Source organism: Oncorhynchus tshawytscha, linkage group LG20 (assembly GCF_018296145.1).
Source record: "Oncorhynchus tshawytscha isolate Ot180627B linkage group LG20, Otsh_v2.0, whole genome shotgun sequence".
In the NCBI taxonomy this organism is placed as follows: Eukaryota; Metazoa; Chordata; class Actinopteri; order Salmoniformes; family Salmonidae; genus Oncorhynchus; species Oncorhynchus tshawytscha.
In genome coordinates this window covers 27,019,520-27,046,468 of record NC_056448.1, presented here as the reverse complement: position 1 = coordinate 27,046,468, position 26,949 = coordinate 27,019,520, and the positions used below count along the sequence as shown (strand labels likewise).

Genomic DNA, 26,949 nt, shown 5'->3' with positions numbered 1-26,949 from the left:
CATTTTAGAATAAGGCTGTAACCTAACAAAATATGGAAACAATTGAGGGGGCTGAAAACTTTCCGAATGCATTATATGAATATAAAAAAATACATTCTTTACACAATCCTTTCAAAATGTCTCATGAATGTTGTGGATTGTTATTTCTTTACCCTTCATTAAGACAATGTAAATGATAAAACAACTCAGACCAATGCCTTATGCATCTCTTAACTCTGCAAAAATTAGGTCCTTCAATCCAAAGCATAGATACTGTATACGTAAACACAATTTGGTGAGGAGAAAACCATGTTCACTCACTCCTGAATCAACTTGTACTACATACATACTCACTGCAACACATACATAGCTTTGATAAAAACTCTGGTTCAAAAGAAAATACTGCTGATAAATTGGAGCCAAATTGAACACTTTGTACTGCAGGGTTCCCCATGGCCACTGGGTTCATACAAAACACTGGAATCCATCACCACCAAACGAACGCAAAACTACAAATAACTTAATTATGATTGGTAAAACTGAGATTTTATGAATATTACGCTTGCTGTTTGTATCCAAGACAACACCACTCATATCTAACAACTATTCCCGATTGCTTAAGCAGAATACCAACACATCTTCATCTTGCATCTCAATAACTTCATAAAGTTTATTAGTGTATTTTTGTACAATTTCAGTCTAGGCACTTTGACTTGTCTGCGAGGGAATTGTTAACTCATTCCTATGTGTCAAGCAAGTTGAACCTCTGTATAATGTAGGGTTGGCATGCTGAACCATGAAGCTGGTTGAAGCCTTGAGAAAGGCCTTTCTAACAGCAACAGACACTAGACATCTTGCATTATAAGATCTTCCACATAATATTACTTTATAGAAATATTGATTTTGTAAGAATTTGTAAATAACAGCATTTCTTACATTGGGTGCAAACTAAGATATTGTGCACAAACAGACACCTTGCATCTAGTAGTAACCAAAATAGATTAAGTGTTGCACGATAGCACAAACACCAAATTAACCAAGAAACAGGAAATCAACCACAAGCATGTTATGTTCAACACAGTTCTTACTGTAGGAAAAGCACACATTCTCCACATCTATAAAAACAAGCTGTGCACGTTAAGGTCTATTTTCAATATGAATATCATGTGACAACAGATTCACAGCAATGGGCATAGGGGGTCAGCATTCTCTTATACGGTCTTACACTAAATACACACCAAGAAACTGGAACTAGGAAAATAATCAGATAAGATCTAATGGTTTTTGGCACACTTGTGCCAGCCTGGGGAACAGGAAGGGATGTATGTGTATGTTATACCAAGGTAAAGATCACAGGAGCTGGATACATAGTGGACTGTCTCGTTCCCATGGTTCTGCCTGGTTTCACACCCATCACTCAGTGCTGTCGGCGAGCGAGGCAGCGTCATCCTCTGTGTTTGTGTTGTAGCTGCCGTTGTGCTGGACGCAGGGTGATGTCAAACCCTCGCTTGGTGTGGCTGACCCCTCCCTGTCACTCTGGTAGTCCTTCTCCTTCCTGTCGTAATCCCTTTCCACCTAATCAAAGGATCACGTTCAAAATTAAATTTCAAATAGAGCAGGCCTTACCATACTAGGTGGATCAACAGAAAACACTAGGGCCACAGTGAAAACATTTAAGAGCTAATGTTACTGACTACAGGACATCATGTCACTGTACTTTAGTTTTATTTATCCTTTGTTTAACCAGGAAAGTCACATGGAGATTGATATCTATATTTCAAGTACGCCCTGGCCAAGAAAACAGCACATTTAGTCACACACTCACCATAACACAAAACAGTGCATTCGGAAAGTATTCACACCACTTGACTTTTTCCATATTGTTACGTTACAGCCTTACTCTAAAAATATAAATATCACATATACACAAGTATTCAGACCCTTTACTCTGTACTTTTTTGTAGCACCTTTGACAGCAATTACAGCCTTGAGTCCTCTTTTGGGTATGATGTTACAAGCTTGGTACACCTCAGATCCTTTCATGCTCTGTCAGGTTGGATGGTGAGTGTTACTGCACAGCTATTTTCAGATCTTTCCAGAGATGATCAATCGGGTTCAAGTCCGGACTCTGGCTGGGCCACTCAAGGACATTCAGAGACGTGTCCCGAAGCCACTCCTGCGTTGTCTAGGCTGTGTGTTTAGGGTCGTTGTCCTGTTGGTAGGTGAACCTTCAACCCAGTCTGAGGTCCTGAGTGCTCTGGAGCAGGGTTTCATCAAGGACCTCTGTACTTTGCTCCGTTCATCTTTAACTTGATCCTGACTAGTCACTCAGTCCCTGCCGCTGAAAAATATCCCCACACCATGATGCTGCTGCCACCACCATGCTTCACCGTAGGGATGGTGCCAGGTTTCCTCCAGATATGACGCTTGGCATTCAGGCCAAAGAGTTCAATCTTGGTTTCATCAGATCAGTGAATCTTGTTTCTCATGGTCTTGAGAGTCCTTTAGGAAAACTCCAAGCGGGCTGTCATGTGCTTTCTACTGATGAGTGGCTTCAGTATGGCCACTCTACCATAAAGGCCTGATTGGTGGAGTGCTGCAGAGATGGTTGTCCTTCTGGAAGGTTCTCCCATCTCCACAGAAGAACTCTAGAGCTCTGTCAGAGTGACCATCGGTTTCTTGGTCATCTCCTTGCTCAGTTTGGCCGGGCGGCCAGCTCTTGGAAGAGTCTTGGTGGTTCCAAACTTCTATTTAAGAATGACGGAGGCCACTGTGTTCTTGGGGACCTTCAATGCTGCAGAAATGTTTTGGTACCCTTCCCCAGAGCTGAGCCTTGATACAATCCTGTCTCGGGGTCAAAGGAATTGTCCGTAGACCTCCATGGCTTGGTTTTTGTTCTGACATGCACTGTCAACTTTGGGACCTTATATAGACAGGTACAGTGCCTTGCGAAAGTATTCGCCCCCCTTGAACTTTGCGACCTTTTGCCACATTTCAGGCTTCAAACAAAGATATAAAACTGTATTTTTTTTGTGAAGAATCAACAACAAGTTGGACACAATCATGAAGTGGAACGACATTTATTGGATATTTCAAACTTTTTGAACAAATCAAAAACTGAAATTGGGCGTGCAAAATTATTCAGCCCCCTTAGGTTAATACTTTGTAGCGCCACCTTTTGCTGCAATTACAGCTGTAAGTCGCTTGGGGTATGTCTCTATCAGTTTTGCACATCGAGAGACTGAATTTTTTTCCCATTCCTCCTTGCAAAACAGCTCAAGCTCAGGGAGGTTGGATGGAGAGCATTTGTGAACAGCAGTTTTCAGTTCTTTCCACAGATTCTCGATTGGAATCAGGTCTGGACTTTGACTTGGCCATTCTAACACCTGGATATGTTTATTTTTGAACCATTCCATTGTAGATTTTGCTTTATGTTTTGGATCATTGTCTTGTTGGAAGACAAATCTCCGTCCCAGTCTCAGGTCTTTTGCAGACTCCATCAGGTTTTCTTCCAGAATGGTCCTGTATTTGGCTCCATCCATCTTCCCATCAATTTTAACCATCTTCCCTGTCCCTGCTGAAGAAAAGCAGGCCCAAACCATGATGCTGCCACCACTATGTTTGACAGTGGGGATGGTGTGTTCAGGGTGATGAGCTGTGTTGCTTTTACGCCAAACATAACGTTTTGCATTGTTGCCAAAAAGTTCAATTTTGGTTTCATCTGACCAGAGCACCTTCTTCCACATGTTTGGTGTGTCTCCCAGGTGGTTTGTGGCAAACTTTAAACGACACTTTTTATGGATATCTTTAAGAAATGGCTTTCTTCTTGCCACTCTTCCATAAAGGCCAGATTTGTGCAATATACGACTGATTGTTGTCCTATGGACAGAGTCTCCCACCTCAGCTGTAGATCTCTGCAGTTCATCCAGTGATCATGGGCCTCTTGGCTGCATTTCTGATCAGTCTTCTCCTTGTATGAGCTGAAAGTTTAGAGGGACGGCCAGGTCTTGGTAGATTTGCAGTGGTCTGATACTCCTTCCATTTCAATATTATCGCTTGCACAGTGCTCCTTGGGATGTTTAAAGCTTGGGAAATATTTTTGTATCCAAATCCGGCTTTAAACTTCTTCACAACAGTATCTCGGACCTGCCTGGTGTGTTCCTTGTTCTTCATGATACTCTCTGCGCTTTTAACGGACCTCTGAGACTATCACAGTGCAGGTGCATTTATACGGAGACTTGATTACACATTGTATTTATCATCATTAGTCATGTAGGTCAACATTGGATCATTCAGAGATCCTCACTGAACTTCTGGAGAGAGTTTGCTGCACTGAAAGTAAAGGGGCTGAATAATTTTGCACGCCCAATTTTTCCGTTTTTGATTTGTTAAAAAAGTTTGAAATATCCAAAAATGTCGTTCCACATCATGATTGATTGTGTCCCACTTGTTGTTGATTCTTCACAAAAAAATACAGTTTTATATCTTTATGTTTGAAGCCTGAAATGTGGCAAAAGGTCGCAAAGTTCAAGGGGGCCGAATACTTTCGCAAGGCACTGTATGTGCCTTTCCAAACCATGTCCAATTAATTGGATTTACCACAAGTGGACAATCAAGTTGTAGAAACATGTCAAGAATGATCAATGGAAAGAGGATGCACCTGAGCTCAATTTCGAGTCTCATAGCAAACGGTCTGAATACTAACAGTACAAGTCAAAACATTGACACCTACTCATTCAAGGGTTTTCTTTATTTCTACTATTTTCTACACTGTATAATAATAGTGAAGACATCAAAACTATGAAATAACACCAATGGAATCATGTAGTATGCAAAAAGTAGCCACCTTTTGCCTTGACAGCATGGCACAGTCTTGGTATTCTCTCAACAAGCTTCATGAGGTAGTCGTCTGGAATGCATTTCAATTAACAGGTGTGCCTTGTTAAAAGTTAATTTGTGGAATTCCTTAATGTGTTTGAGACCATCAGTTGTGCTGTGACAAGGTAGGGGTGGTATACAGAAGATAGCCCTATCTGGTAAAAGACCAAGTCCATATTATGGCAACAACAGCTGAAATAAGCAAAAAGAAACAACAGTCCATCATTCATTCAAGACATGAAGGTCAGTCAATCCAGAAAACAACTGGATTGACAATCCAGAAAATGTATTCATGTGCAGTCACAAAAACCATCAAGCGCTCTGATGAAACTGGCTCTCATGAGGACCGCCACAGGTAAGGAAGACCCAGAGATACCTCTGCTGCAGTTCATTAGAATTACCAGCCTAGGAAACTGCAGCCCAAATAAATGCTTTAGAGTTCAAGTAACAGACACATCAACTGTTCAGAAGAGACTGCATGAAATCAGGCTGCAAAGAAACCACTACTAAAGGACACCAATAAGAAGAGATTTGCTTGGGCCAAGATACACAAGCAATGGACATTAGGTGGAAATCTGTCCTTTGGTCTGATGAGTCCAAATTTGAAAATGTTGGTTCCAACCGCTGTGTCTTTGTGAGACGCAGAGTAGGTCAATGGAAGCACGGTGGAGGTGGTGTGATGGTGCTTTGCTAGTGACACGGTCTGTGGTTGTTTTCAACAGGTCAATGACCCAACACACCTCCAGGCTGTGTAAGAACTATTTGACCAAGGAGGAGAGTGATAGAGTGCTGCATCAGATGACCTGGCTTCCACAATCACCTGACCTCAACCCAATTGAGATGGTTTGGGATGAGTTGGACTGCAGAGTGAAAGAAAAGCAGCCAACAAGTGCTCAGCATATGTGGGAACTCCTTCAAGACTGTTGGAAAGCATTCCAGGTGAAGCTGGTTGAGAGAATGCCAAGAGTGTGCAAAGCTGTCGTCAAGGCAAATGATGGCTACTTTGAAGAATCTCAAATGTAAAATATTTTGATTTGTTTAACACTATTTTGAAAAACCCTTGAAAGAGTAAACGCATGACTGGTACTGTATGCAAAAAAATGTAGGTTATTATTTGTAATAAATTTGCAAAAAAAAAAAAATGTTTTCGTTTGTCATTATGGGATAATGTGTGTAGATTGATGAGGGAAAAAAAATAATTAATCCATTTTACAGTAAGGCTGTAACGTAACAAAATGTGGAAAAAGTGAAGGGGTCTGAATACTTTCCGAATGAACTGTACAACCCAAATTGTAATGTAAAAACAGTGCAATCATTTGTCATAAAGAGTATAGAAAGAGCAGGAGTCATGGTAAAAACAACATTCTAGTGTGATTAAATCCTCAATTGTAATACAATTTTTGCAAAGAGTTGGGGCAGCATGTGTAAATGCTCTCATGCCAAACTCAGTCCTTAACTTTCAGTTTGCCTCACCTCAGACTATTGATCTGAACTACTCTATTGCACACCACATACTTTTTCTTGGTACTTCATACTTCAAATTAACACTAAAAACTACAAAGGGATATTGCAGGAAAGAATGGGCGAGGCCCAAAATCTCAAAACTAGAATATAGCTATGCGCAACATTGTTCATACTACACACACACTGTACAAAACACTTGCAGTGGCAAGTCCCCCATGGTTGAAAGTCGCCAAACAAAGTTTACTGTGAGGAACCCCTAGTAAGCTGTCTGCAGATTGTTATCAATTCTGAAGAGTGGAGTTTCACAGAGATTTGATCTTTAGTGCAGTCAGTGAGTAGGCCAGTGTTTTTCCGAGACAGGCTTGACGACGTGCAGATATTATGCTAATTACAGTGATAAGGACATTACCCTAAAGGACAATGATTATAGACACAAATACAGTCAACTTCTGACAAGTGCACTTACGGTCAGGAGTGGATTCAGAAGTCAGCAACTATAGCATTAGTCTTCTCACCTTCATAGGTTTGGCCTTGAGCTCCATCTTCTCTTTATCTCTGCTGCTCTTCTTCCTGGAGTTGGAACTCTCCCTCTTTTCCCTGCTGCCATCCCTTGCTTTCTCCCTCTTCTCGTCTTTCCTCCCTCTGCAAATGTAAATGTCAACACAACCCTTAATGATCGACAGAGTAATGTCATCCAAAGTCTTGTTTGTGCAAATCTTCCAGAGACCATCATAATGCAAGATTTAAGTTACACATGTGTATCTCAAGTTAGGATTCCCACCCTATGGGCTTGGTTGTGGTGGTGCTGATTGTTGTGTTGAATGGTCCCGTTGTACTACATTGTTTTACTGTACCTCTTTGGTGAGGGAGACCTGGCTTTCCTTCTGGGACTCCTAGAACGATCCCTGCTCTTCCTTCTGTGGCCCCTGAAAATAATTTACACCAACATTTCTTAATATTAACTGGGAGTTTTAGTCAATATCGAGAGCTCTCAGACAGGCCTATGGATATTATTGTGTGTACATCAGTTCAGTCCTAATTTTATAGTGTGTTAGCTGAACAAATAAGTCTATTTGTGTTTCATCAACAGGCCCTACCCTAATTTAAGATGTGTGCTTAACTATAAATCAATTAGAAAGGATTCAGCTTGATATACTATATACACTCAGTGGTCAGTGTATTATGTACGCCTCCATAACAGCCTGAATTCTTCAGTGCGTGGATTCCACAAGGTGTGGCGTTAAAAACTTTGCTCTATTGGTATCAAGGGACCTAACGTGTGCCAGAAAAACATTCCCCACACCATTACACCACCGCCACCAGCCTGTACCATTGACACCATGCAGGATAGGGCCATGTACTTATGCTGCTTACACCAAATCCTGACTCTGCCATCAGCATGACGCAACAGGAACCGGGATTCTTCAGACCAGGCAAAGTTTTTCCACTCCTCAAATCTCAGGGTTGTTGAGCGCGTGCCCATAGCTGATAGGAGTAGAACCCTGTGTGGTCTGCTGCAATAGCCCATCAGTGACAAGGACTGACGAGTTCTGTTATCCGAGATGACGTTCTGCACACCACTGTTGTACTGCACCATTATTTGCCTATTTGAGGCCCGTTTGTTAGCTTGCACAATTCTTGCCATTCTCCTTCGACCTCTCATCAACGAGCTGGACTGCCGCTTACTGGACGTTTTTTGTTGTTGCATAATTTACAGTAAACACTTGACACTGAGTGCAGTTACATGCACACAATAATAGCCAGATGAATATAATAATTAGATTAAAACATTTACATGCTTTGCAAGAATAACAATTTCCTAATCATTCTGTTTACATGGACACATCTGAGGAAGGCACAGTGATGCCGAAACGTTGGTAGACGCCCATTAAATTGCTGGGAGATTACACATAGAGTGTGCGACATTCATTATTTTTATAGTTTATTCACCATTAGCACCTCCACACAAACTATTATTCTGGGTGTGTGCAAGCTCATGTTTTTGTTATCTACATGGACACATCTGAAATCAGGCTACCTGATGGCACTCTGAAAATGCAGAAAATCACCAAGCAAAACAAACGTTCTACCAAGGTGAACATTTTATTTTTTGGTTAAGATATTGGATTCTTAGTTCAAACATAAGAAGTTTGTATGTGAAAACAACTCCTACATTCAGTTGTTCTGAACACACTTTACTCGTGCTAAAGAGGGAGGCTCGTTCAGCTGCTGCTAGCACATGAGCAGATCAGATACACAGCTGGAACACCGATTAATGTGTTTACATGTCCTTTTCACGCACTGGGGTGAAAAGCCCACTCTAACGTTCAATCGAACAGTTACAATGCCCTTCTGCCTGCTTTATATAACAAGCCAGGGCCACATGACTCACTGTCTGTAGAAGCTAACCATTTTTTGTGAAAGGGGTGGTGTACCTAATAAACTGACAACTGAGTACATTCAGGAAGCATGTATAGTATGGTGTTCTGCTGACCTGCTCGTGCTCCTGGACCTTTGGGATGCACTGTAGCTTTTTGGAGGTGTTTTAGCCTTTTTCTCCTTCTGCCTCCTATCCTCTATAACCCGAGATATATCCTCCTTTCCTCTCGTCCTCTGCTCCCTCTCTTTCCGCCTGTCCCTGCAGTACACAAGAAAGTGGGTCACTCCTTTCCTAGATGCCTTTGATCTGCAAGCTGGTACAAACCATGACAGAGAGACTGGAGCCTAGTGATTCAATGAGTAAACTCAACATCATACTGGCACTGCTGCTAAAACACAGTCCTCTAAGTATTTACCAAATGTTGGGTCCTGGCTTAAAGCTAAAGAAACAAAGAACGCACACCATTTAAGGCGATGTGCAGACTAACAAAATAAACTATACACATTTAAACTATACACATTTTTTGAATGAACGCCATCCTCATGACTAAAGATTTCCTAACAGCTTTATTTGATTTACAAAAGCCTTCAGGCTTATCTCAAGGTAAAATAGTTGGAACAACAGACTGCAGTAGTTCTACCGTGATCTGGAGCGCGAAAGTCTCTTGTGGATCCCCCGAGAGACGTGGGACTCGCTGACCTTGGGCCGCGACCTCTGAGAGAGCCTGCTTCTGGAGACGAGAAAGCAAAAAAGGGGAGAATTTATATTATTAGACCAAATCAAGTTCACTTTATTTGCCTGTGAGAGGAATTCTCAATCCCGGACCGTACCTGTGCCTAGAATGGGACCGCTTCCTCCTCGTTCTCGAGCGGGAATGCGATCGTGACCGTGTTCTAGATCTCCTGGAACGTCGGGAGTGACTGGATGAGCGTTTCTTCACCTCCTCTGTAACAGGAAATGATTGGTCTGACTAATCATACCAATCTATGTCTGTGAAAGACATCATGTGATGTTGAAACGTCACTCCTGTATCTACCGTAATTGCTGGACTATTAAGCGCACCTGAATATAAACCGCACCCACTGAATTATTAAAAAATATGTATTTTGTACATAAATAAGCCGCACATGTCTATAAGCCGCAGGTGCCTACCGGTACATTGAAACAAATTAACTTTACACAGCCTTTAAACGAAACACGCGTTGTAACAAAAATAAATAGGCTTTAACGAAACACGGATTGTAACAAAAATTAAAACAGTAGCCTACCAAGAAAGTCATTGGTCACCATCTTCCTCCTCCTGTGCACTGAAACCACTGAAGTCATCTCCTTCGGTGTCGGAGTTGAATAGCCTCAGAATTGCTTCATCCGATGCTGGATCGTTTTCATTGTCGCTCTCATCACTTTCATCCGGAGGCAAATACCCCGCTGAGCTCATGCTGCCCCTTCAACACGCAGCAGTCCAGCCTTTCGAAACCCGTTGATGATAGTGGATTTTTTACAATGCTCCACGCTGTCAGGACCCACTGGCAGACTTGACCATAAGATGCTCTTCGCCTGCGGCCCGTTTTGGTGAAGGATTTCTCCCCACTTGTCATCCAAGCCTCCCACTGAACAAGGAGCGCCACCTTAAATGCACGATTTACACTGATGTCGAGTGGCTGCAAATACTTTGGGCCATCTGCTTTTCTTCCCTCTGAAAGCTTTTGTTGTATTTTTGCACTGAGTCAGTTCCTCACGCTGCTGTTTCCAACGTCTTATCATCGACTCATTAAGGCCAAGCTCCCATGCAGCAGCTCTATTTCCTTTTCCAACAGCCAGATTTATCGCCTTCAACTTGAAAGCTGCATCATATGCATTTCTCCGTGTCTTTGCCATGATGAGGGTGACAAAATTACTACCGTAATCAGAATGATGGGAAGTTTGAGCGCGCTCGATTTACATCACATTATGTGACGGTGCTCAGTTTTTTGGCGGCATGAATCTTGTGAAAGCGGGAAAAATCTATAAATTAGCCGCGTCATTGTATAAACCGCGAGGTTCAAAGTGTGGGAATAAAGTAGTGGCTTATAGTCCGGAAATGACGGTATTCCTATACCTGTACTTCCATCTGCAGTAAAGCCTAAGCATTTTTATTGCTGACTAAATCTGTGCCTGCCTTTGAGTTGTGCTTTTAAATAAATCCAATTTAGGATGCATTTGGCTCGGGCATAATCCTTTTCATACCATCCAACCATTTTCACACGAAAAAAGCTACAAGGGTACCCGTGAGGATGAGAGTGCTTGACCTCTGACCTGGCTCTACTATGATGGCGGCAATGGTGGACTGGGCCTCTCTGACCCTCTTCATTACGTCCTCCAGCTCCTTGGCTGCAGCCTGAGGGGTCAGCTCTGGGGGCTTCACAATGGCGTTGTTGGAATGATTAATCCTGACCAAAACACAACGTTATATCACATTAACGCAACTTAGTGAACATCAAGTCACAACACAGTAAGGCAAATCACCACAGACATGGAAAACAATTCACTTAAGAGGCATAAGACTTTCATTTGCTACGTTCGTCGATTCCAAAGAGAGCACAGTATTGAGCAACGTGCGGTAGTACTACCACAAAAAATGTCAACTGGTCATTTAATTTGAATTTGGAGAGAAGCACAATCATCACAATCAATATTCAATAACAGTGAACAGGGTAACACATAGGTGTATCTCCGCTAATAAAATTTTGAGACGAGATACACAACATATAACGTTTTCTATAGAATAAAAACGTTATGAGACTTACTTCAAGGGTCTGTCTCCGAACATGACTCCGTTAAAGGTCAGTGCTCTGGACACTGAATCCTGGTCGGCAAACTCCACGAAGGCGAAGCGTGTGGGCTGCGTCTCGTCCCCCGCCATGCGCACAAACTTTACGTCGCCCACCTGCTTAAAGAATTCCAGCAGCTGCTCTGCAGTAGTGGTCTACGGAGGGAGAAGAAAGCACATTTTAACATTAATGCAATAAGATACAGGTATAGATACAGCTATAGGATCTTAATGTGATCACTATTTATTGATGAGAATTTGTAGTGTATTCAATGTTAAAAAAGGCTTCTAAAGCCTTAAAAACGTCAGACTTGATTTGCCCTAATGTAAAATTGATCAACCCCTAAAACAATATCCATGAATTATAATCATATAATAATTCAAATTTCCTGTTGCAGCAGAATCATTTTCCTACTGTAGCAAACTGACTCAAATTAAGATCTTACATCTGTAACCGTCATAAGATTATGGCATCATCCTATGACAGATGATAACCCTTAATATAACAGAGAAAGAGCTTCATCCAAGTGCAATATCCTAACTTGACTTTTGAGCTTTAAATCATGCATTCATGTCAATGGGAAATATATATGAAAATGTGAATAGCTGTCACAGAACTTCAGTTACTCTTAGGGTCCCTGTTACCTGCGAGTTGAGGTTGCCAACGTAGACAGTCCTTCTGATCTCGTTCACCTTGGAGGGATCCACGTTCCCCATGAGGGGGGGCTGGGCGGAGGACGACACCCCACCTGCTCCAGTCACAGCCAGGGCCGACACTGCAGGGTCGAGGGCAGCTGGCAATGCCGCCAAGCTCACAATAGGGACGCTCAGCTGCTGCAGTAACACAAACAGAGCAAAGTTTACTAGGCAGATGGAGAGGTGGAATAAAGATTGAGAGATTTTCAGGTAAGATGTACCGCACATAGAAACAGTTTGATGATATCTTTAAGTTTGATTGCCATTTGTTCCCTTCTGAAAATAAAAGGCCCAAATGTTGCACAGGTGCTGTAGAGCTTAATAAATATGTCTGTGGTAAAGCAATACACCTCCTACTGATCAAAAATTGTATAGCACAGTGTTTCTCAATCTTTTTTGTACCAGAGGCTTGGCAAGCTATGGCACTTCTTGGAAGACTACTTATATTAAAACTAACACTTACTAAATATTTGTCACAACTATTCTGTGGGACCAGTCAGCAACATCCCAGAGACCAAAGTTGGTCTGTGGACTGGAAATTGAGCACCCTGGTACGGTCTATTAATCCCAAACTCACAGTCTGTATGGGGGCCGAGGTGGGAAGGGGCAGCAGGCCGGCGCCTGGCATCAGGCTGGGTACAGCAGAAACAGCAGGGGGGGCAGCAGGTGCCAAGAGAGACAAGGCCTTGGCTTCTTCTGGGATCTTCCCTGTGGGACAAGGGGAGGAGTTAGAGCAGGTCATGGCAGGAAACAACCCTTCTGCGTCCTCTATGACTGCAGTATTATAGCCCCAGTATTCTAGAGAGAGAGAGAACATTCCTTCTTCATACAAAGACCTAGCTCTATTGGCTAGTTACTGAGGTGTCTAAGAGCCGATGCTAAAAAAAGGTTGAGCATCCACAGTGAGGTTTCCCTCTACTTCTCAAATTTACTGTAACAAGTCAGTCATTTAGCATTCAGGCTATGAACAGACAAAAACGTTAACATGACTTCTTCCTCACAAACGAAAGGGAAATCCTGATTTTTGTCCTCTTTTTTTCATAGATTCAAAAAATAATGCAGAGAACACTTTGAGGTATGGGTCACCTGTACTGGAAACATATTGGTCATGAACCATACGATAGCAAGCATGGGCGCTTTTCCCGTAGGGCGATCGTTTCGCAGTGTTGGAAAGGAGTGCAACACAAGACAACCGTTCATGATGGCTGCATCACTAATAGCACACAGAACATCAGATACAGAAAAGAAGAACATTTTTTAAGAATCTTGAGAAATTCCCAAACGTTAACCAAAACTTAAAACCTAAAAACAACGGATTTGAAATCTTTCACTTTCTTATTACTGGTTCAATCTGCCGTTCCTGAATGGAAGAGGGGAAGGGCGCAGTGGGTCTTTCAATTAATCTAGTGGCTTTGTTTTTGAGAAGAAAAAAAAATAATTACAATAATTTAAGGCTTAAGGGCAAAATAAATAAAAAGTCCATGTAATCAAATTCTTATACTATCAGTATAAGCATTATGTTACCAATGTAAAATGTAAAGGTTCTATTCTATTACTTATAAGTTAATGATACTTTTTCCTAGTGAGTTTAAGGTTTAGATGAGCCCTATATTTGAAATCCTAACCATAGACCAAGAGCAGGAGACAAAGAAAGTAAAATGTGTTAGTCATCTTCATGGCAGCCCATGTGTGATACACATTCCACCTGGGTGCCATGGCAACCTGGACAGAACTCAATCACAGACTGTGGAAGGAGAGAATGAGCAAAAGAAAGAGAAGAGGTGAGAGAAAGAGAGAGGAAAAAAGAAAAACCCAAAATAATAAACGGAAAAACAATATGCTAGGAATAATGCAATAGTGTAGCTAGAGTCTAGAGGGAGCAGACAAGGCAAGGGACAACATGTGAAAGTAAAAACTAAAAGAAACCAACCAAAAAAAAGAAAGAAAAGAAAGATAAATAAAAAGAGACAAGGTGTCCATCTTGGAAGGTTCAGCGGGCTTATTCTCCTTGGTCACATTCCCCCCTTGAAGGCAGCGGTGGCCCCAGCGGGGATAGTGGCTTGGAAAACAATGCCTGACTCAGGCTAGTGTAGTGTAACAGCTGGGCCAGTCTAGTCATCTGATATGCACACATAATCACACAGAAAAAACATACAAAACCAAATTAATAAACTCAGTAGCCATCCAGCACTAAGTTAACGTGGACAAAAAAGCATTTCAAGTGAGAGAATCGGTTAGATAAGGTGAGACCACTTTTTTTTTTTGAGAAGCTATACGCTAAATAATGGAACAAGAGAAGGTTCTAGAAGACAGGGAGATTAAAAAAAAAAAAAAAAAAAAAAAAAAAAAATGAAACAACATAAAGAGAGAAAAGAAGTAGTTAATTATTTATTATGTTATTCTACCATATCCTTGAAATCACCTCCATATCACTATGCATTATACCCATAACAATCACGTCAACCTTTGTCATGAACATCAGAATCCGAGTCAAGTGTTATTTCGCAAGAATATGGATGATGCCAGACCAGCATAAACTGTCATTGAATACAGTGAGGTGGTACTAGTCTATGATGTTACTTTAAGTGTCTACTCCTGCTACTACAATGTGCCTTCCATGGTCCGTGCAAATGATCATGTTATTTTCATATTGTGTATAGCCCCATGACAAAACACACTGCTTATATCTAGCTAGTTGTGACAGGTGCTTAGGATAAATTGTGTGCTCATTGTGGATTAGGCCATCTTGGATCTGGGATACAGTGCAAGTGTGAAAGTGAATTTGTGTTCATGTGTATTCCTAATGGAAACCAACACAGCAAAACACTGGAAAAAAACACTTGCATGTACCTGCTATTTGTTAGAATTTAGAATTTTAGAATTCACACAAATTTCAGCGGTTTCACGAACCAATAGACAACACAATTTCACAGGAAGTGTGTTGACTACACAAAACACTCATCATGTCAACATCATCACTTGAATGAGTTTGGGCATACTCACCTTCTGCACATGGGACTACGATCAAAGCTCTGTCAATAAATACAGTGTTGGTTAAATGTTGCGCCACGCCAACACTGGAAGGCTCTCGATACTTTATGTAACATACTTTGGACGAGAAGGGGAGTGGTGCATTGCTGTAAGAGAACACAGACATGTATTAGAAATTACATGGATGTTGAATGAACACAGTTTACAAGTCAACGTTAGTTATACATGCCTATCTATCTACATTAAGTAAACTCCGGTATCTAGCTGCACCAATGGTAAACGTGCGGAGTAGGCCTTTGATCCTGGGTGTTTCTTTATTAGGCATGCCGAATTGATAGCGCTTACTCCGGGGGGTAAAGACGTAACTCCTCGACGTCCCCAAGAAAGCCGAAGAGAGTGCGCATCTGCTCACTACTCACGGCAGACGACAGATTGGTGATTTGAATGACAGCGGTGCCTGGAATTCCACTCATTTTTCGAAATGCTTCCTCTTGAAAATGTACAGGAAATCGTATTTTATGACTATCCGAACGTTAATTCTAGAAAACGGTTACAGGGGCAGCAAAGACAGTACCACAGACAGAACAGTGAACCAGACGTTTCACCGGATGTATAAATCTGAAGCATCCGCTTGGCGTGTCCCACTCACAACCAAATATGGTGGTGACGGGAAGCGGCTGTGGGGAAGTGGCGGCTGTGAGAGAAGATGGAGCGAGAAGGATTTTGGACGATAGTCTGCTAATTTTCTCATCAATGAAACATTTGAGTTTAATACTGTTAAGAAAACTACAATCTGTTACGAAGTGGATTACGTTTTGTAGACTTTACCCTTTGCGGGTAAAGTTTCCCCCCAACATGGCGTTGTTTAAAAGGAGTGCAAGGGCGAAATTAGCAATTGCACACACGCACTTCACAGAGTAGGCGTTCTTTAACGGAAATATGCAAACACTTGTTAGAACGGGCCAATATAATCTCCCTGGCTCGTGCTTGGCTCTGCCCACTTCCTTGTTTGTTCGGCCCACTGTGATTAATTTGCTCCCATTGGAATCGACATGCTATGGTCAATCTTGGGTTAGTTTAGCAAATCTTTGACAGTAATGCTGAAAGATCTTGATGTCTCCACCGATTGCTGTGCGAACAGCGCCTTCATGTGTCAAGGATGTCTCACATCAAGGGTCTTTCTTCAATTAGATTTCATCACCAGACTGCGTCCTCTCTCTTGAAAAAAGCCACAGTTAATCGAGGAGAGTGGACGTGGATGGAAATGCTTTTGCTTGAAATGAGCCGATCCTTCTCTGCTCGGAGCATCATTAGGCAAATTAAGTTAACAGGGATACATCCCAAAATAAATGTGTAAAGTGCAAAAAAATGGTTGTGCAAGACATTTTATATATAAAACAATAAGTAGAATATTGTTTTTAAGCGTGTTTTTCTCTGATGAAACAAAAGCTGATTCAAAGGGGGTGTGGAAATTTTTTAAATGATTCTGCAGTAGACTACACATGACTATCCTCGATAAAAGGTGGCTATCGAGGAGGGGAGAACACTTCCGTTTGCCTACTAACAAACTAACACACTCCTCGACCACTTATTGGTTTCGGGTCATGGAGAAGAGAGGACGGAGGAGAGAGGATAGTCTTCTGCCTAATGAGAAAACCCAGAGGGAAAACTTTATAATTACTAAATAAAATCTACATTGGAGACGTTTCCATGGCAAAACAAAAAATGGGTCGCCAAGGTGGAACCAAAATATTATACATCTGGAAGAAGCAGGAGCTGTGCACCCTTTCTTACTTAATGGCACAGTGCACTTGCTGAAACTAAGGTTTTTTTGGGGGGGGCAAACGACCATCCTCCATCCTATATCCTCTGTGACCCGGAAATCAATAAGTGGTCGAGGAGTGTGTAATTTCGTTAGTAAGCAAACAGGAAGGGGGCTGGAAGGGGATAGCTTCATGTCAATACAGCAAATGGAGTATGAGGAGTGTGTGTATCAAAAGGAAAGTATTGGGCGTGTGAAAAAGAGTGGGTGTGTCGAAAAGGAAAGTAGTGGGAGTGTGGAAAAGAGTGGATGTGTCAAATGCTCTGCTATAGGTTAGACCAGGGCTTTCCAACCCTGTTCCTGGAGAGCTACCCCCCTGTAGGTTTTCACTCTAACCCTAGTTGTGACTAACTTGATTCAGCTTATCAAATGTGCAAGATTAGGGTTGGAGCGAAAACCTACAGGACGGTAGCTCTCCAGGAACAGGTTTGGAGAGCCCTGGGTTAGACGGTTTTGATTAAGCGGTGTTATGCAGCACTATATTTGAGCACTCCAATATGGTATCCTTCCACGCGGCAGAATACATTCCGAGTAAGGATTTCACATTAGTCCCGTGTCCCAGGTAGTGCTGAGGCTGCTGCTGACCCCCTTAAATAGCTGCTACCGCACAACTTCCACCTCTTGCTTTTCTCTCGGCTCATTCCAGAGAGGATTGCTTGGTAAGAGTGCTATGTTAAGAGTGTATAAGCACAGACGTATACCTGCAGCTATTCAATAGCTTGGAGCAAGCTAACTAGCTAGCCTCTCCACCTGGGTGGTCTGCTGTCACTCCCACTGGGTTTGACTTGTGCCTTCTTGTTTGGGTTTTGTCCTTGTTTTAATTACTTGTGACAGTATTCGAATTTGGGCAATACTCGGTTTGGTCGACCAGTATTGCGGCGGTTAGGGTTTTTCTTAAGCCGGATGTACAGTACACAATTTTGGCTCCGATGAATGACACTCGTTTAATGTGAGCGGCTCAGAAACGCAATCTGGGGCTACCGATCCGGTCTTTGAGCAGTCCCAGACGTCACGATATTTTCAAACATGTTTGTTGTTATCAGCACAAAATCTGCAATGCTCTTATAATGTGAGATGTGCAACGACACGTTTTGAGAACGTGGTTAGCAATAGCCAATGAGAGCTCACCAGAGAAGAAGCCAGTGAGATGATGACGATGTTTAGCATCCCCTGGAATGTGTAGACACTCGAGTAGGAGCGATGACTATTAGTATGCGTTTGTACTTGCCTTTATCCAAGAGCCACAGAGTAAAATTGTTTCAGCTCTGAAGTTCACAAGCAATGCTATTTAATAAAAAATGTTGGCTCGAAATTTCAACTCCTTTGAGGCTGATTTGAGCCACAGCTCGTTCTAGCTAATTTAACCATCTAATCACATCATTGTTTTGGCGAGACAGCGTGGTGGTATGGAGAATCCTCACGACCAAGTAAAGAATCTTACAGTGTGACACCCTGTCTGTGCCAGATTGTTTAGTGTGCGCACCACTACGTTGGCAAGACAAACAACTACAGGAAAGATGGTTGTTTAATGTGAGTGACTCAGCGAGTGTGGAGAACGCATAAAACATATTTGAGAAGCATTCCAGTAAATGCTGTACTGTCACTGCAGATGCCGGATTGACCATGCAGAGCATTTTAATGGCACCACACCCATATTTTTTAACAATGTGGAGGGCTCCTCATTGATATGATTGGTTGATGGTTGGTGGCAATGGTAGGTCCTGTATAAACACAAACTCACTTCCTTGAGAACTTCCTTCACAATAGCTCTGCTCAACTGCTCTGCGAAGTGCAAGAAGTATGAATACCATGACTCATGCAGAGGCCGTATTGTCAGAAATGCTGTATGGCCAATGCAGAACCTGGATTGACCATGCAGAGTCTTTAGGTGTTGCAAGGCACACCAAGATTTCATCTCTCACAGGGCACAGAAATCTTGCCTAAACTCTTGTGTGCAACCGTGAACCAACTATGCAAAATAGATAGCTTAATGAGAGGTGACCATTGCAGGACTGAGCACAATTATAAACACACTTTCTCTTAAGTCCTGCCAACCTCAAACCCCATGTATAAAGAAAGAAATATGTTATAAACGTGGTGTCAGTTACAGCCGACCCACACGTTTGAAGCAAGAAATAAACTATAGGCATGTGTGAGTTACAATGCCCTGCCCCTTCACGGTCAAGCAGTTCACACTCCAGTCATGTCTCCTCTCCTTTAGATAGTGTATGAGACAATGGCTGATACTGTAGGTCCGTAGTAATCTTTATTATTATACAGTATTGCGCAGTGTTTACTATAGACATAGTACACTGCTCAAAAAAATAAAGGGAACACTAAAATAACACATCCTAGATCTGAATGAATGAAATATTCTTATGAAATACTTTTTTCTTTACATAGTTGAATGTGCTGATAACAAAATCACACACAAATTATCAATGGAAATCAAATTTATCAACTCATGGAGGTCTGGATTTGGAGTCACACTCAAAATTAAAGTGGAAAACCACACTACAGGCTGATCCAACTTTGATGTAATGTCCTTAAAACAAGTCAAAATGAGGCTCAGTAGTGTGTGTGGCCTCCACGTGCCTGTATGACCTCCCTACAATGCCTGGGCATGCTCCTGATGAGGTGGCGGATGGTCTCCTGAGGGATCTCCTCCCAGACCTGGACTAAAGCATCCGCCAACTCCTGGACAGTCTGTGGTGCAACGTGGCGTTGGTGGATGGAGCGAGACATGATGTCCAAGATGTGCTCAATTGGATTCAGGTCTGGGGAACGGGCGGTCCAGTCCATAGCATCAATGCCTTCCTCTTGCAGGAACTGCTGACACACTCCAGCCACATGAGGTCTAGCATTGTCTTGCATTAGGAGGAACCCAGGGCCAACCGCATCAGCTTATGGTCTCACAAGGGGTCTGAGGATCTCATCTCGGTACCTAATGGCAGTCAGGCTACCTCTGGCGAGCACATGGGGGGCTGTGCGGCCCCCCAAAGAAATGCCACCCCACACCATGACTGACCCACTGCCAAACCGGTCATGCTGGAGGATGTTGCAGGCAGCAGAACGTTCTCCACGGCGTCTCCAGACTCTGTCACATCTGTCACATGTGCTCAGTGTGAACCTGCTTTCATCTGTGAAGAGCACAGGGCTCCAGTGGCGAATTTGCCAATCTTGGTGTTCTCTGGCAAATGCAAAATGTCCTGCACGGTGTTGGGCTGTAAGCACAACCCCCACCTGTGGATGTCGGGCCCTCATACCACCCTCATGGAGTCTGTTTCTGACCGTTTGAGCAGACACATGCACATTTGTGGCCTGCTGGAGGTAATTTTGCAGGGCTCTGGCAGTGCTCCTCCTGCTCCTCCTTGCACAAAGGCGGAGGTAGCGGTCCTGCTGCTGGGTTGTTGCCCTCCTACGGCCTCCTCCACGTCTCCTGATGTACTGGCCTGTCTCCTGGTAGCGCCTCCATGCTCTGGACACTACGCTGACAGACACAGCAAACCTTCTTGCCTTCTTTGGCAAATTTTAGGGCCTTCCCCTGACACTGCCTGGTTTACAGGTCCTGGATGGCAGGAAGTTTGGCCCCAGTGATGTACTGGGCCGTACGCACTACCCTCAGTAGTGCCTAGTGGTCGGAGGCTGAGCAGTTGCCATACCAGGCAGTGATGCAATCAGTCAGGATGCTCTCGATGGTGCAGCTGTAGAACTTTTGAGCTATTACACTGCGTTCTTGCACAGTGTTTAGCTGGGGTTACTCAGTTCCTGTTGTACTTACAGTTAAGACGGTAACTATCCTAGTTTCTCTTGGAAACCCACATCTCAGCTCTATTACACTGAGGGTTAGTATTTGTTAGCATTGCCTTTAAATGGTTTAACTTGGGTCAAACGTTTTGTGTAGCCTTCCACAAGCTTGCCACAATAAGTTGGGTGAATTTTGTCCCATTCCTCCTGACAGAGCTGGTGTAATTGAGTCAGGTTTGTAGGCCTCCTTGCTCACACACACCTCCTTGCTCACACACTTAACTTTTCAGTTCTGCCCACCCATTTTCTATAAGATTGAGGTCAGGGCTTTGTGATGGCCACTCCAATACCTTGACTTTGTTGTCCTTAAGCCATTTTGCCACAACTTTGGGAGTATGCTTGGGGTCATTGTCCATTTGGAAGACCCATTTGCAACCACGCTTTAAGTTCCTGACTGATGTCTTGAGATGTTGCTTCAATATATCCACATCATTTTCCTACCTCATGATGCCATCTATTTTGTGAAGTGCACCAGTCCCTCCTGCAGCAAAGCACCCCCACAACATGATGTTGCCACCCCCATGCTTCACGGTTGGCATGGTGTTCTTCGGCTTGCAAGCCTCCCCCTTTTCCCTCCAAACATAACAATGGTCATTATGGCCAAACAGTTCTATTTTTGTTTCATCAAATCAGAGGACATTTCTCCAAAAAGTACGATCTTTGTCCCCATGTGCAGTTGCAAACCCTAGTCTGGCTTTTTTATGGCGGTTTTGGAGCAGTGGCTTCTACCTTGCTGAGCGGCCTTTCAGGTTATGTCGATATAGGACTTGTTTTACTGTGGGTAGATACTTTTGTACCTGATTTCTCCAGCATCTTTACAAGGTCCTTTGCTGTTGTTCTGGGATTGATTTGCACTTTTCGCACAAAAGTACATTCCTTTCTTGTAGACAGAACGCGTCTCCTTCCTGAGCGGTATGACGGCTGCGTGGTCCCATGGTGTTTATACTTGAGTACTAATTGTTTGTACAGATGAACATGGTGTCACGTTCTTTCAAAATCGAACCCAGAAGCAGACCAGGACAAGGAGAGTAGGAAGAAGGTGAGTATTTATTTACAAGTGAATGTGAATGGGTAGATATATCCAGGTGGCGTAGCGGGCAGCGGTGGTGAGTTGATGGGAGTAAATAGGTGGATCCAATGGGGTAGCGGAATCCTCCGACGACCAGGCGGGAATGGGGTAAATGATCCGGGTGAGTAACTGAAGACAGAACAAACGGAGGTAAGTTTAAGGCAAGCAATACGTAAAAAACAACAAAACAAATTCTATCCAACTTGAGGCTGATACTATGGCACAACATACTGATCATGGCTAACGATCCGGCAGGGAATGGATGTCAGGTCAGAGCTTTTGAAGGGGAGAGGTGATGATCAGGACAGGTGTGCAGATTACTGATGGGATACAGGTGCGGGTGAACATCGATCTCCCAACAAGCTAATTCGCCCGGCAACCAGACAGGGTGCGTTCCAGGACACCGGAAACACACTCCAGGACAGAAACACAGGCAAACACAGACTCAGGGATCGGGATTCGTGACACATGGTATCTTCAGGCGTTTGGAATTTGCTCCCAAGGATGAACCAGACTTGTGGAGGTCTACAATGTTTTATCTGAGGTCTTGGCTGATTTCTTTTGATTTTCCCATGCTGTCAAGCAAAGAGGCACAGAGTTTGAAGGTAGGCCTTGAAATACATCCACAGGTACACCTCCAATTGACTCAAATGATGTCAATTAGCCTATCAGCAGCGTCTAAAGCCATTACATAATTTTCTGGAATTTTCCAAGCTGTTTAAAGGCACAGTCAACTTAGTGTATGTAAACTTCTGACCCACTGGAATTGTGATACAGTGAATTATAAGTGAAATAATCTGTAAACAATTGTTGGAAAAATTACCTGTGTCATGCACAAAGTAGATGTCCTAACCGACTTGCAAAAACTATAGTTTGTTAACAAGAAATTTGTGTAGTGGTTGAAAAACAAGTTTTAATGACTCCAACCTAAGTGTATGTAAACCGCCGACTTCAACTTGATTTATTATTTATTTATCCGTTATTTTACCAGTTAAGTTGACTGAGAACACGTTCCATTTGCAGCAACGACCTGGGGAATAGTTACAGGGGATGAATGAGCCAATTGTAAACTGGGGATTATTAGGTGACCGTGATGGTTTGAGGGTCAGATTGGGAATTTAGCCAGGACACCGGGGTTAACACCCCTACTCTTACGATAAGTGCCATGGGATCTTTAGTGACATCAAAGAGTCAGGACACCCGTCCAAAAGACGGGCATCGTCCCCAATCACTGCCCTGGGGCATTGGGATATTTTTTTTAGACCAGAGGAAAGAGTGCCTCCTACTGGCCCTCCAACACCACTTCCAGCAGAATCTGGTCTCCCATCCAGGGACTGACCAGGACCAACCCTGCTTAGCTTCAGAAGCAAGCTAGCAGTGGTATGCAGGGTGGTATGCTGCTGGCAAACTGTATATGAATATAAGAAATAATGAGCATGACCCCAAGAAATCTCATTAGATTTTGTAAAGTGTGTAAGTAAGTAGTACCTGTAACTGGGCTGTACTCATGGTTGATGTTTGTGTAGACTTTGGTGAAGTTCAGCGTGGTTGCACCACTTAGGGGTCCTACATATGTTGATTAAGTTCTCAAACTGGCAGAGAATGCCACCTTTGGTCTTTATTGTATTTTTATTTCACCTTTATTTAACCAGGTAGGCCAGTTGAGAACAAGTTCTCATTTACAACTGCGACGACCTGGTCGGTCTGTGAACACAACAGATTAACATGTTTATTTTCAATAACTAAACTGTACCTCTGTACAGTAGAATCAAGCACATAATATACTGTGTTACTGTTATGTGGTCCATGTCTGTCACGTTGGACCTGAGATTCCAACCAGTGTTACCATCACACCATTCAATACCTTCAATACTGTTGAGGTATAGAGCCCAAGGGATTGTTTAAAGAGTTACTTATGCTACATTTTGAGAGGTAAATTAATGAAATGATCCTACACACTACTACAGTATAATAAGAAATAGAAACAATCAGACATTAACATACATGGTAACAGATAATGATAATATAACTATTGGATGACAATAATAGGTTAGTTAAATAATATATGACAAGGCTCTGAATGTCTGTCTACAGAGGTGTTGCTAACAACTTCTAATGACATATCCACAACTAGTCAGAATATTTTTCTGTTTACAAGGGTCAATTGTTGTGGGTAGAATTAGTTGGGGAACAAAAGGCATCTTGTCACAGTATAAAAAGTATCTTACCCGCATTCTCTCTCTGTAGCTCTTCCATCTCTTCTCACTGGCTGTCACTCTGGCCCCCATGGCTGACAATTCTCCTGCTAGGGCGAATTTATGGAAACAAAACATTAATGTGGATAGGGAAGTCCACAATCATCTTTGTTTTGTTGACGTTGAGTGTGAGGTTATTTTCCTGACACCACACTCCGAGGGCCCTCACCTCCTCCCTGTAGGCCGTCTCGTCGTTGTTGGTAATCAAGCTTACCACTGTAGTGTCGTCTGCAAACTTGATGATTGAGTTGGAGGCGTGCATGGCCACACAGTCATGGCTGAACAGCGAGTACAGGAGAGGGCTGAGAACGCACCCTTGTGGGGCCCCAGTGTTGAGGATCAGCGGGGTGGAGATGTTGTTTCCTACCCTCACCACCTGGGGGCGGCCCGTCAGAAAGTCCAGGACCCAGTTGCATAGGGCGGGGTCGAGACCCAGGGCCTCGAGCTTAATGACAAGTTTGAAGGGTACTATGATGTTAAATGCTGAGCTGTAGTCAATGAAGAGCATTCTTACATAGGTATTCCTCTTGTCCAGATGGGTTAGGGCAGTGTGCAGTGTGATTGCGATATGCATATGTTGGTCACATGTACCATTAAGAAATGGGCCTCACAATGGGCCTCAGGATTTCGTCACGGTATTATTGTGCATTCAAAATGCAATCGATAAAATGCAATTGTGTTTGTTGTCCATAGTTTATGCCTGCCAATACCATAACCCCACTGCCGACATGGGGCACTCTGTTGGGGCACTCTGTTCACAAGGTTGACATTGCCATACACAAGGTTGACATCGCCATACACATGGTCTTTGGTTGGGAGTGAAATTAATATGAAATTATCTGGCAACAGCTCTGGTGGACATTCCTGCAGTCAGCATACCGATTGCACGCTCCCTCAAAACTTGAGACCACTGCGGCATTATGTTGTGTGACAAAACCACACATTTTAGAGTGGCCTTTTATTGTCCCAAGCACAAGGTGCACCTGTGTAATGATCATGCTGTTTAATTAGCTTCTTGATATGCCACACCAGTCAGGTGAATAGATTATCTTGGCAAAAGAGAAATGCTCACTAACAGGGATGTAACCAAATTTGTGCACAAAACTTGAGATAAATGAACTTTTGTGTGTATGTAACATTTCTGGGATCATTTATTTCAGCTCATGAAACCACACTTTACATCTTGCGTTTATATTTTTGTTCTGTGTAGGATACACAGTATGGCTGCCCTTCAATGCCTGCATCAACAGTCACCGGCTGTCATTCTGGCCTGCACTGCATACCGTTCTGCTGCTTGTTCTAGAATCACGAGGAACAAATCAAACATTAGATCTGTTGATCATTTTATTGATCAAAGTTGACAAAACTCTGTAGATAGGAAGAAACCTTGAGAGGAACCAGGCCACAGAGGGAGTATTGTAGTTAGTTAAAAATAATGACGTGAAAAGAACATGTTAAACTATGTGGTATTCACACATTTACCTTAATTCTCTCTCCTTAGCCCTTCAACCTGCTCCATGTTCCTCAGCTCAACTCTCTATTCTACCACCATGTTTCTCTGCGCTCTCACCCCATCCCAGATCTCAAAGACGGTGGTGGTGTGGTCGGTTGCCTGTGCGTGGGTTGTCTCTGTAGTTTTAGTCCTTGGGCCCCTGAACTCAATTTCAATCCCTTCTCTCTCCACACCTTCATTACTACTTGTATTTGGGAGAGGCATTGACATGCTGAAAGCACTGAGCTGTCTGTTTAAACACACAGCTCAGACACCCATACATACCTCACAAGACAGGTCTCTTCACAGTCCCAAAGTCCAGAACAGACTATGGGAGGCGCACAGTACTACATAAAGCCATGACTACATAGAACTCTATTCCACATCAGGTAACTGAGGCAAGCAAGAGAATCAGATTTGAAAAACAGATAAAAAATACACCTTATGGAACAGTGGGGACTGTGGAGCAGCACAGACACATGCGTAAACACATATAACATGGATTTGTGTTGTAGATATGTGGTAGTGGAGTAGGGCCCTGAGGCCACACACTTAGTGTGTTGTGAAAGCTGTTATGAATGTATTGTATAACTGCCTTCATTTTGCCGGACCTCAGGAAGAGTAGCTGCTGTAATGGGGATCCATAATAAATACAATGCGAATAAATACTCTCCCTGAGCCCATGCCCCAAACAGACAGAACAGTAACACCAACAGAGCTAGAAGTCTACATTTTGAAATGACACCTCTTCAGAACTAATGTAGTCTAATCTGGGCTTCTCAATCCCCCCTTATACAGACCGGACTTGGTGAACCAATACATGGAAACTGAAAACTTGTCTACAGTGGACATTTTTAGAATATAGCCAAGGTATAACATAACACAGATAAAGATTACTGTAAGCCAAGTCCATTAAATTTGGTGGTGTGGGAGCATCACAGCTGTTATGTAGTTCAAGGGCTCTCCTTATGTTCATTTTATTTTCCAAATCCTAATACATAGCTGCATTAATATGCATTTCTTGCAACTGTATCTTCAACATCACAGACGGCCGGTGACATCTTATTTAGGGAGGATAGGCTCATAGTAATGGCTGGAACGGAATGAATGGAATGGTTTTTAACACATCAAACACCCTTTCCATGTGTTTAATATTCCATTCCCACCATTATTATGAGCCGTCCCCCCACAGCAGTTTCCTGTGTTCAACATATTACTGTTAATATCCACACATGCTCTGGCATGGGGTGTTAACATGATTTTCCAAAGGTTTTGAATAAATTGAGTGTCATTCAATGAAGAAAACA

At 42.9% G+C, this 26,949-nt stretch overlaps 1 protein-coding gene across 4 annotated transcripts; it reads right to left on the bottom strand.

Moving 5' to 3' along the window:
- Window positions 1-635: 635 nt before the first annotated feature.
- On the bottom strand, window positions 636-15,794 carry srek1 (splicing regulatory glutamine/lysine-rich protein 1). Of its 4 annotated transcripts, none has more exons than XM_024382112.2 (12): window positions 15,543-15,794; window positions 15,210-15,343; window positions 12,784-12,914; window positions 12,156-12,341; window positions 11,488-11,666; window positions 10,997-11,130; window positions 9,532-9,646; window positions 9,342-9,431; window positions 8,816-8,959; window positions 7,176-7,247; window positions 6,837-6,963; window positions 636-1,554 (listed from the first exon to the last, which is right to left on the bottom strand). In XM_024382112.2, the coding sequence occupies exons 1-12, from the start codon at window positions 15,668-15,670 to the stop codon at window positions 1,393-1,395; spliced, it is 1,602 nt and encodes a 533-aa protein (XP_024237880.1). In that variant the 5' UTR covers window positions 15,671-15,794; the 3' UTR covers window positions 636-1,392. The 4 variants fall into 4 exon arrangements, with proteins under 4 accessions (XP_024237880.1, XP_024237879.1, XP_024237882.1 ...); XM_024382111.2 differs by having other exon boundaries at window positions 12,156-12,344; window positions 15,543-15,793; XM_024382114.2 differs by lacking the exon at window positions 15,543-15,794 and adding an exon at window positions 13,293-14,325 and having other exon boundaries at window positions 12,156-12,344.
- Between the last annotated feature and the right edge of the window lie 11,155 nt (window positions 15,795-26,949).

Coding starts and splice junctions, on each gene's coding strand:
- srek1 (XM_024382111.2), bottom strand. CDS start 15,670: ATGAGTGGAATTCCAGGCACCGCTGTCATTCAAATCACCAATCTGTCG. Junction 7,248..8,815: donor AGGTCCAGGAGCACGAGCAG/GTCAGCAGAACA, acceptor AATTATTTTCAG/GGGCCACAGAAGGAAGAGCA. Junction 1,555..6,836: donor TCAAGGCCAAACCTATGAAG/GTGAGAAGACTA, acceptor TCCTTTGATTAG/GTGGAAAGGGATTACGACAG.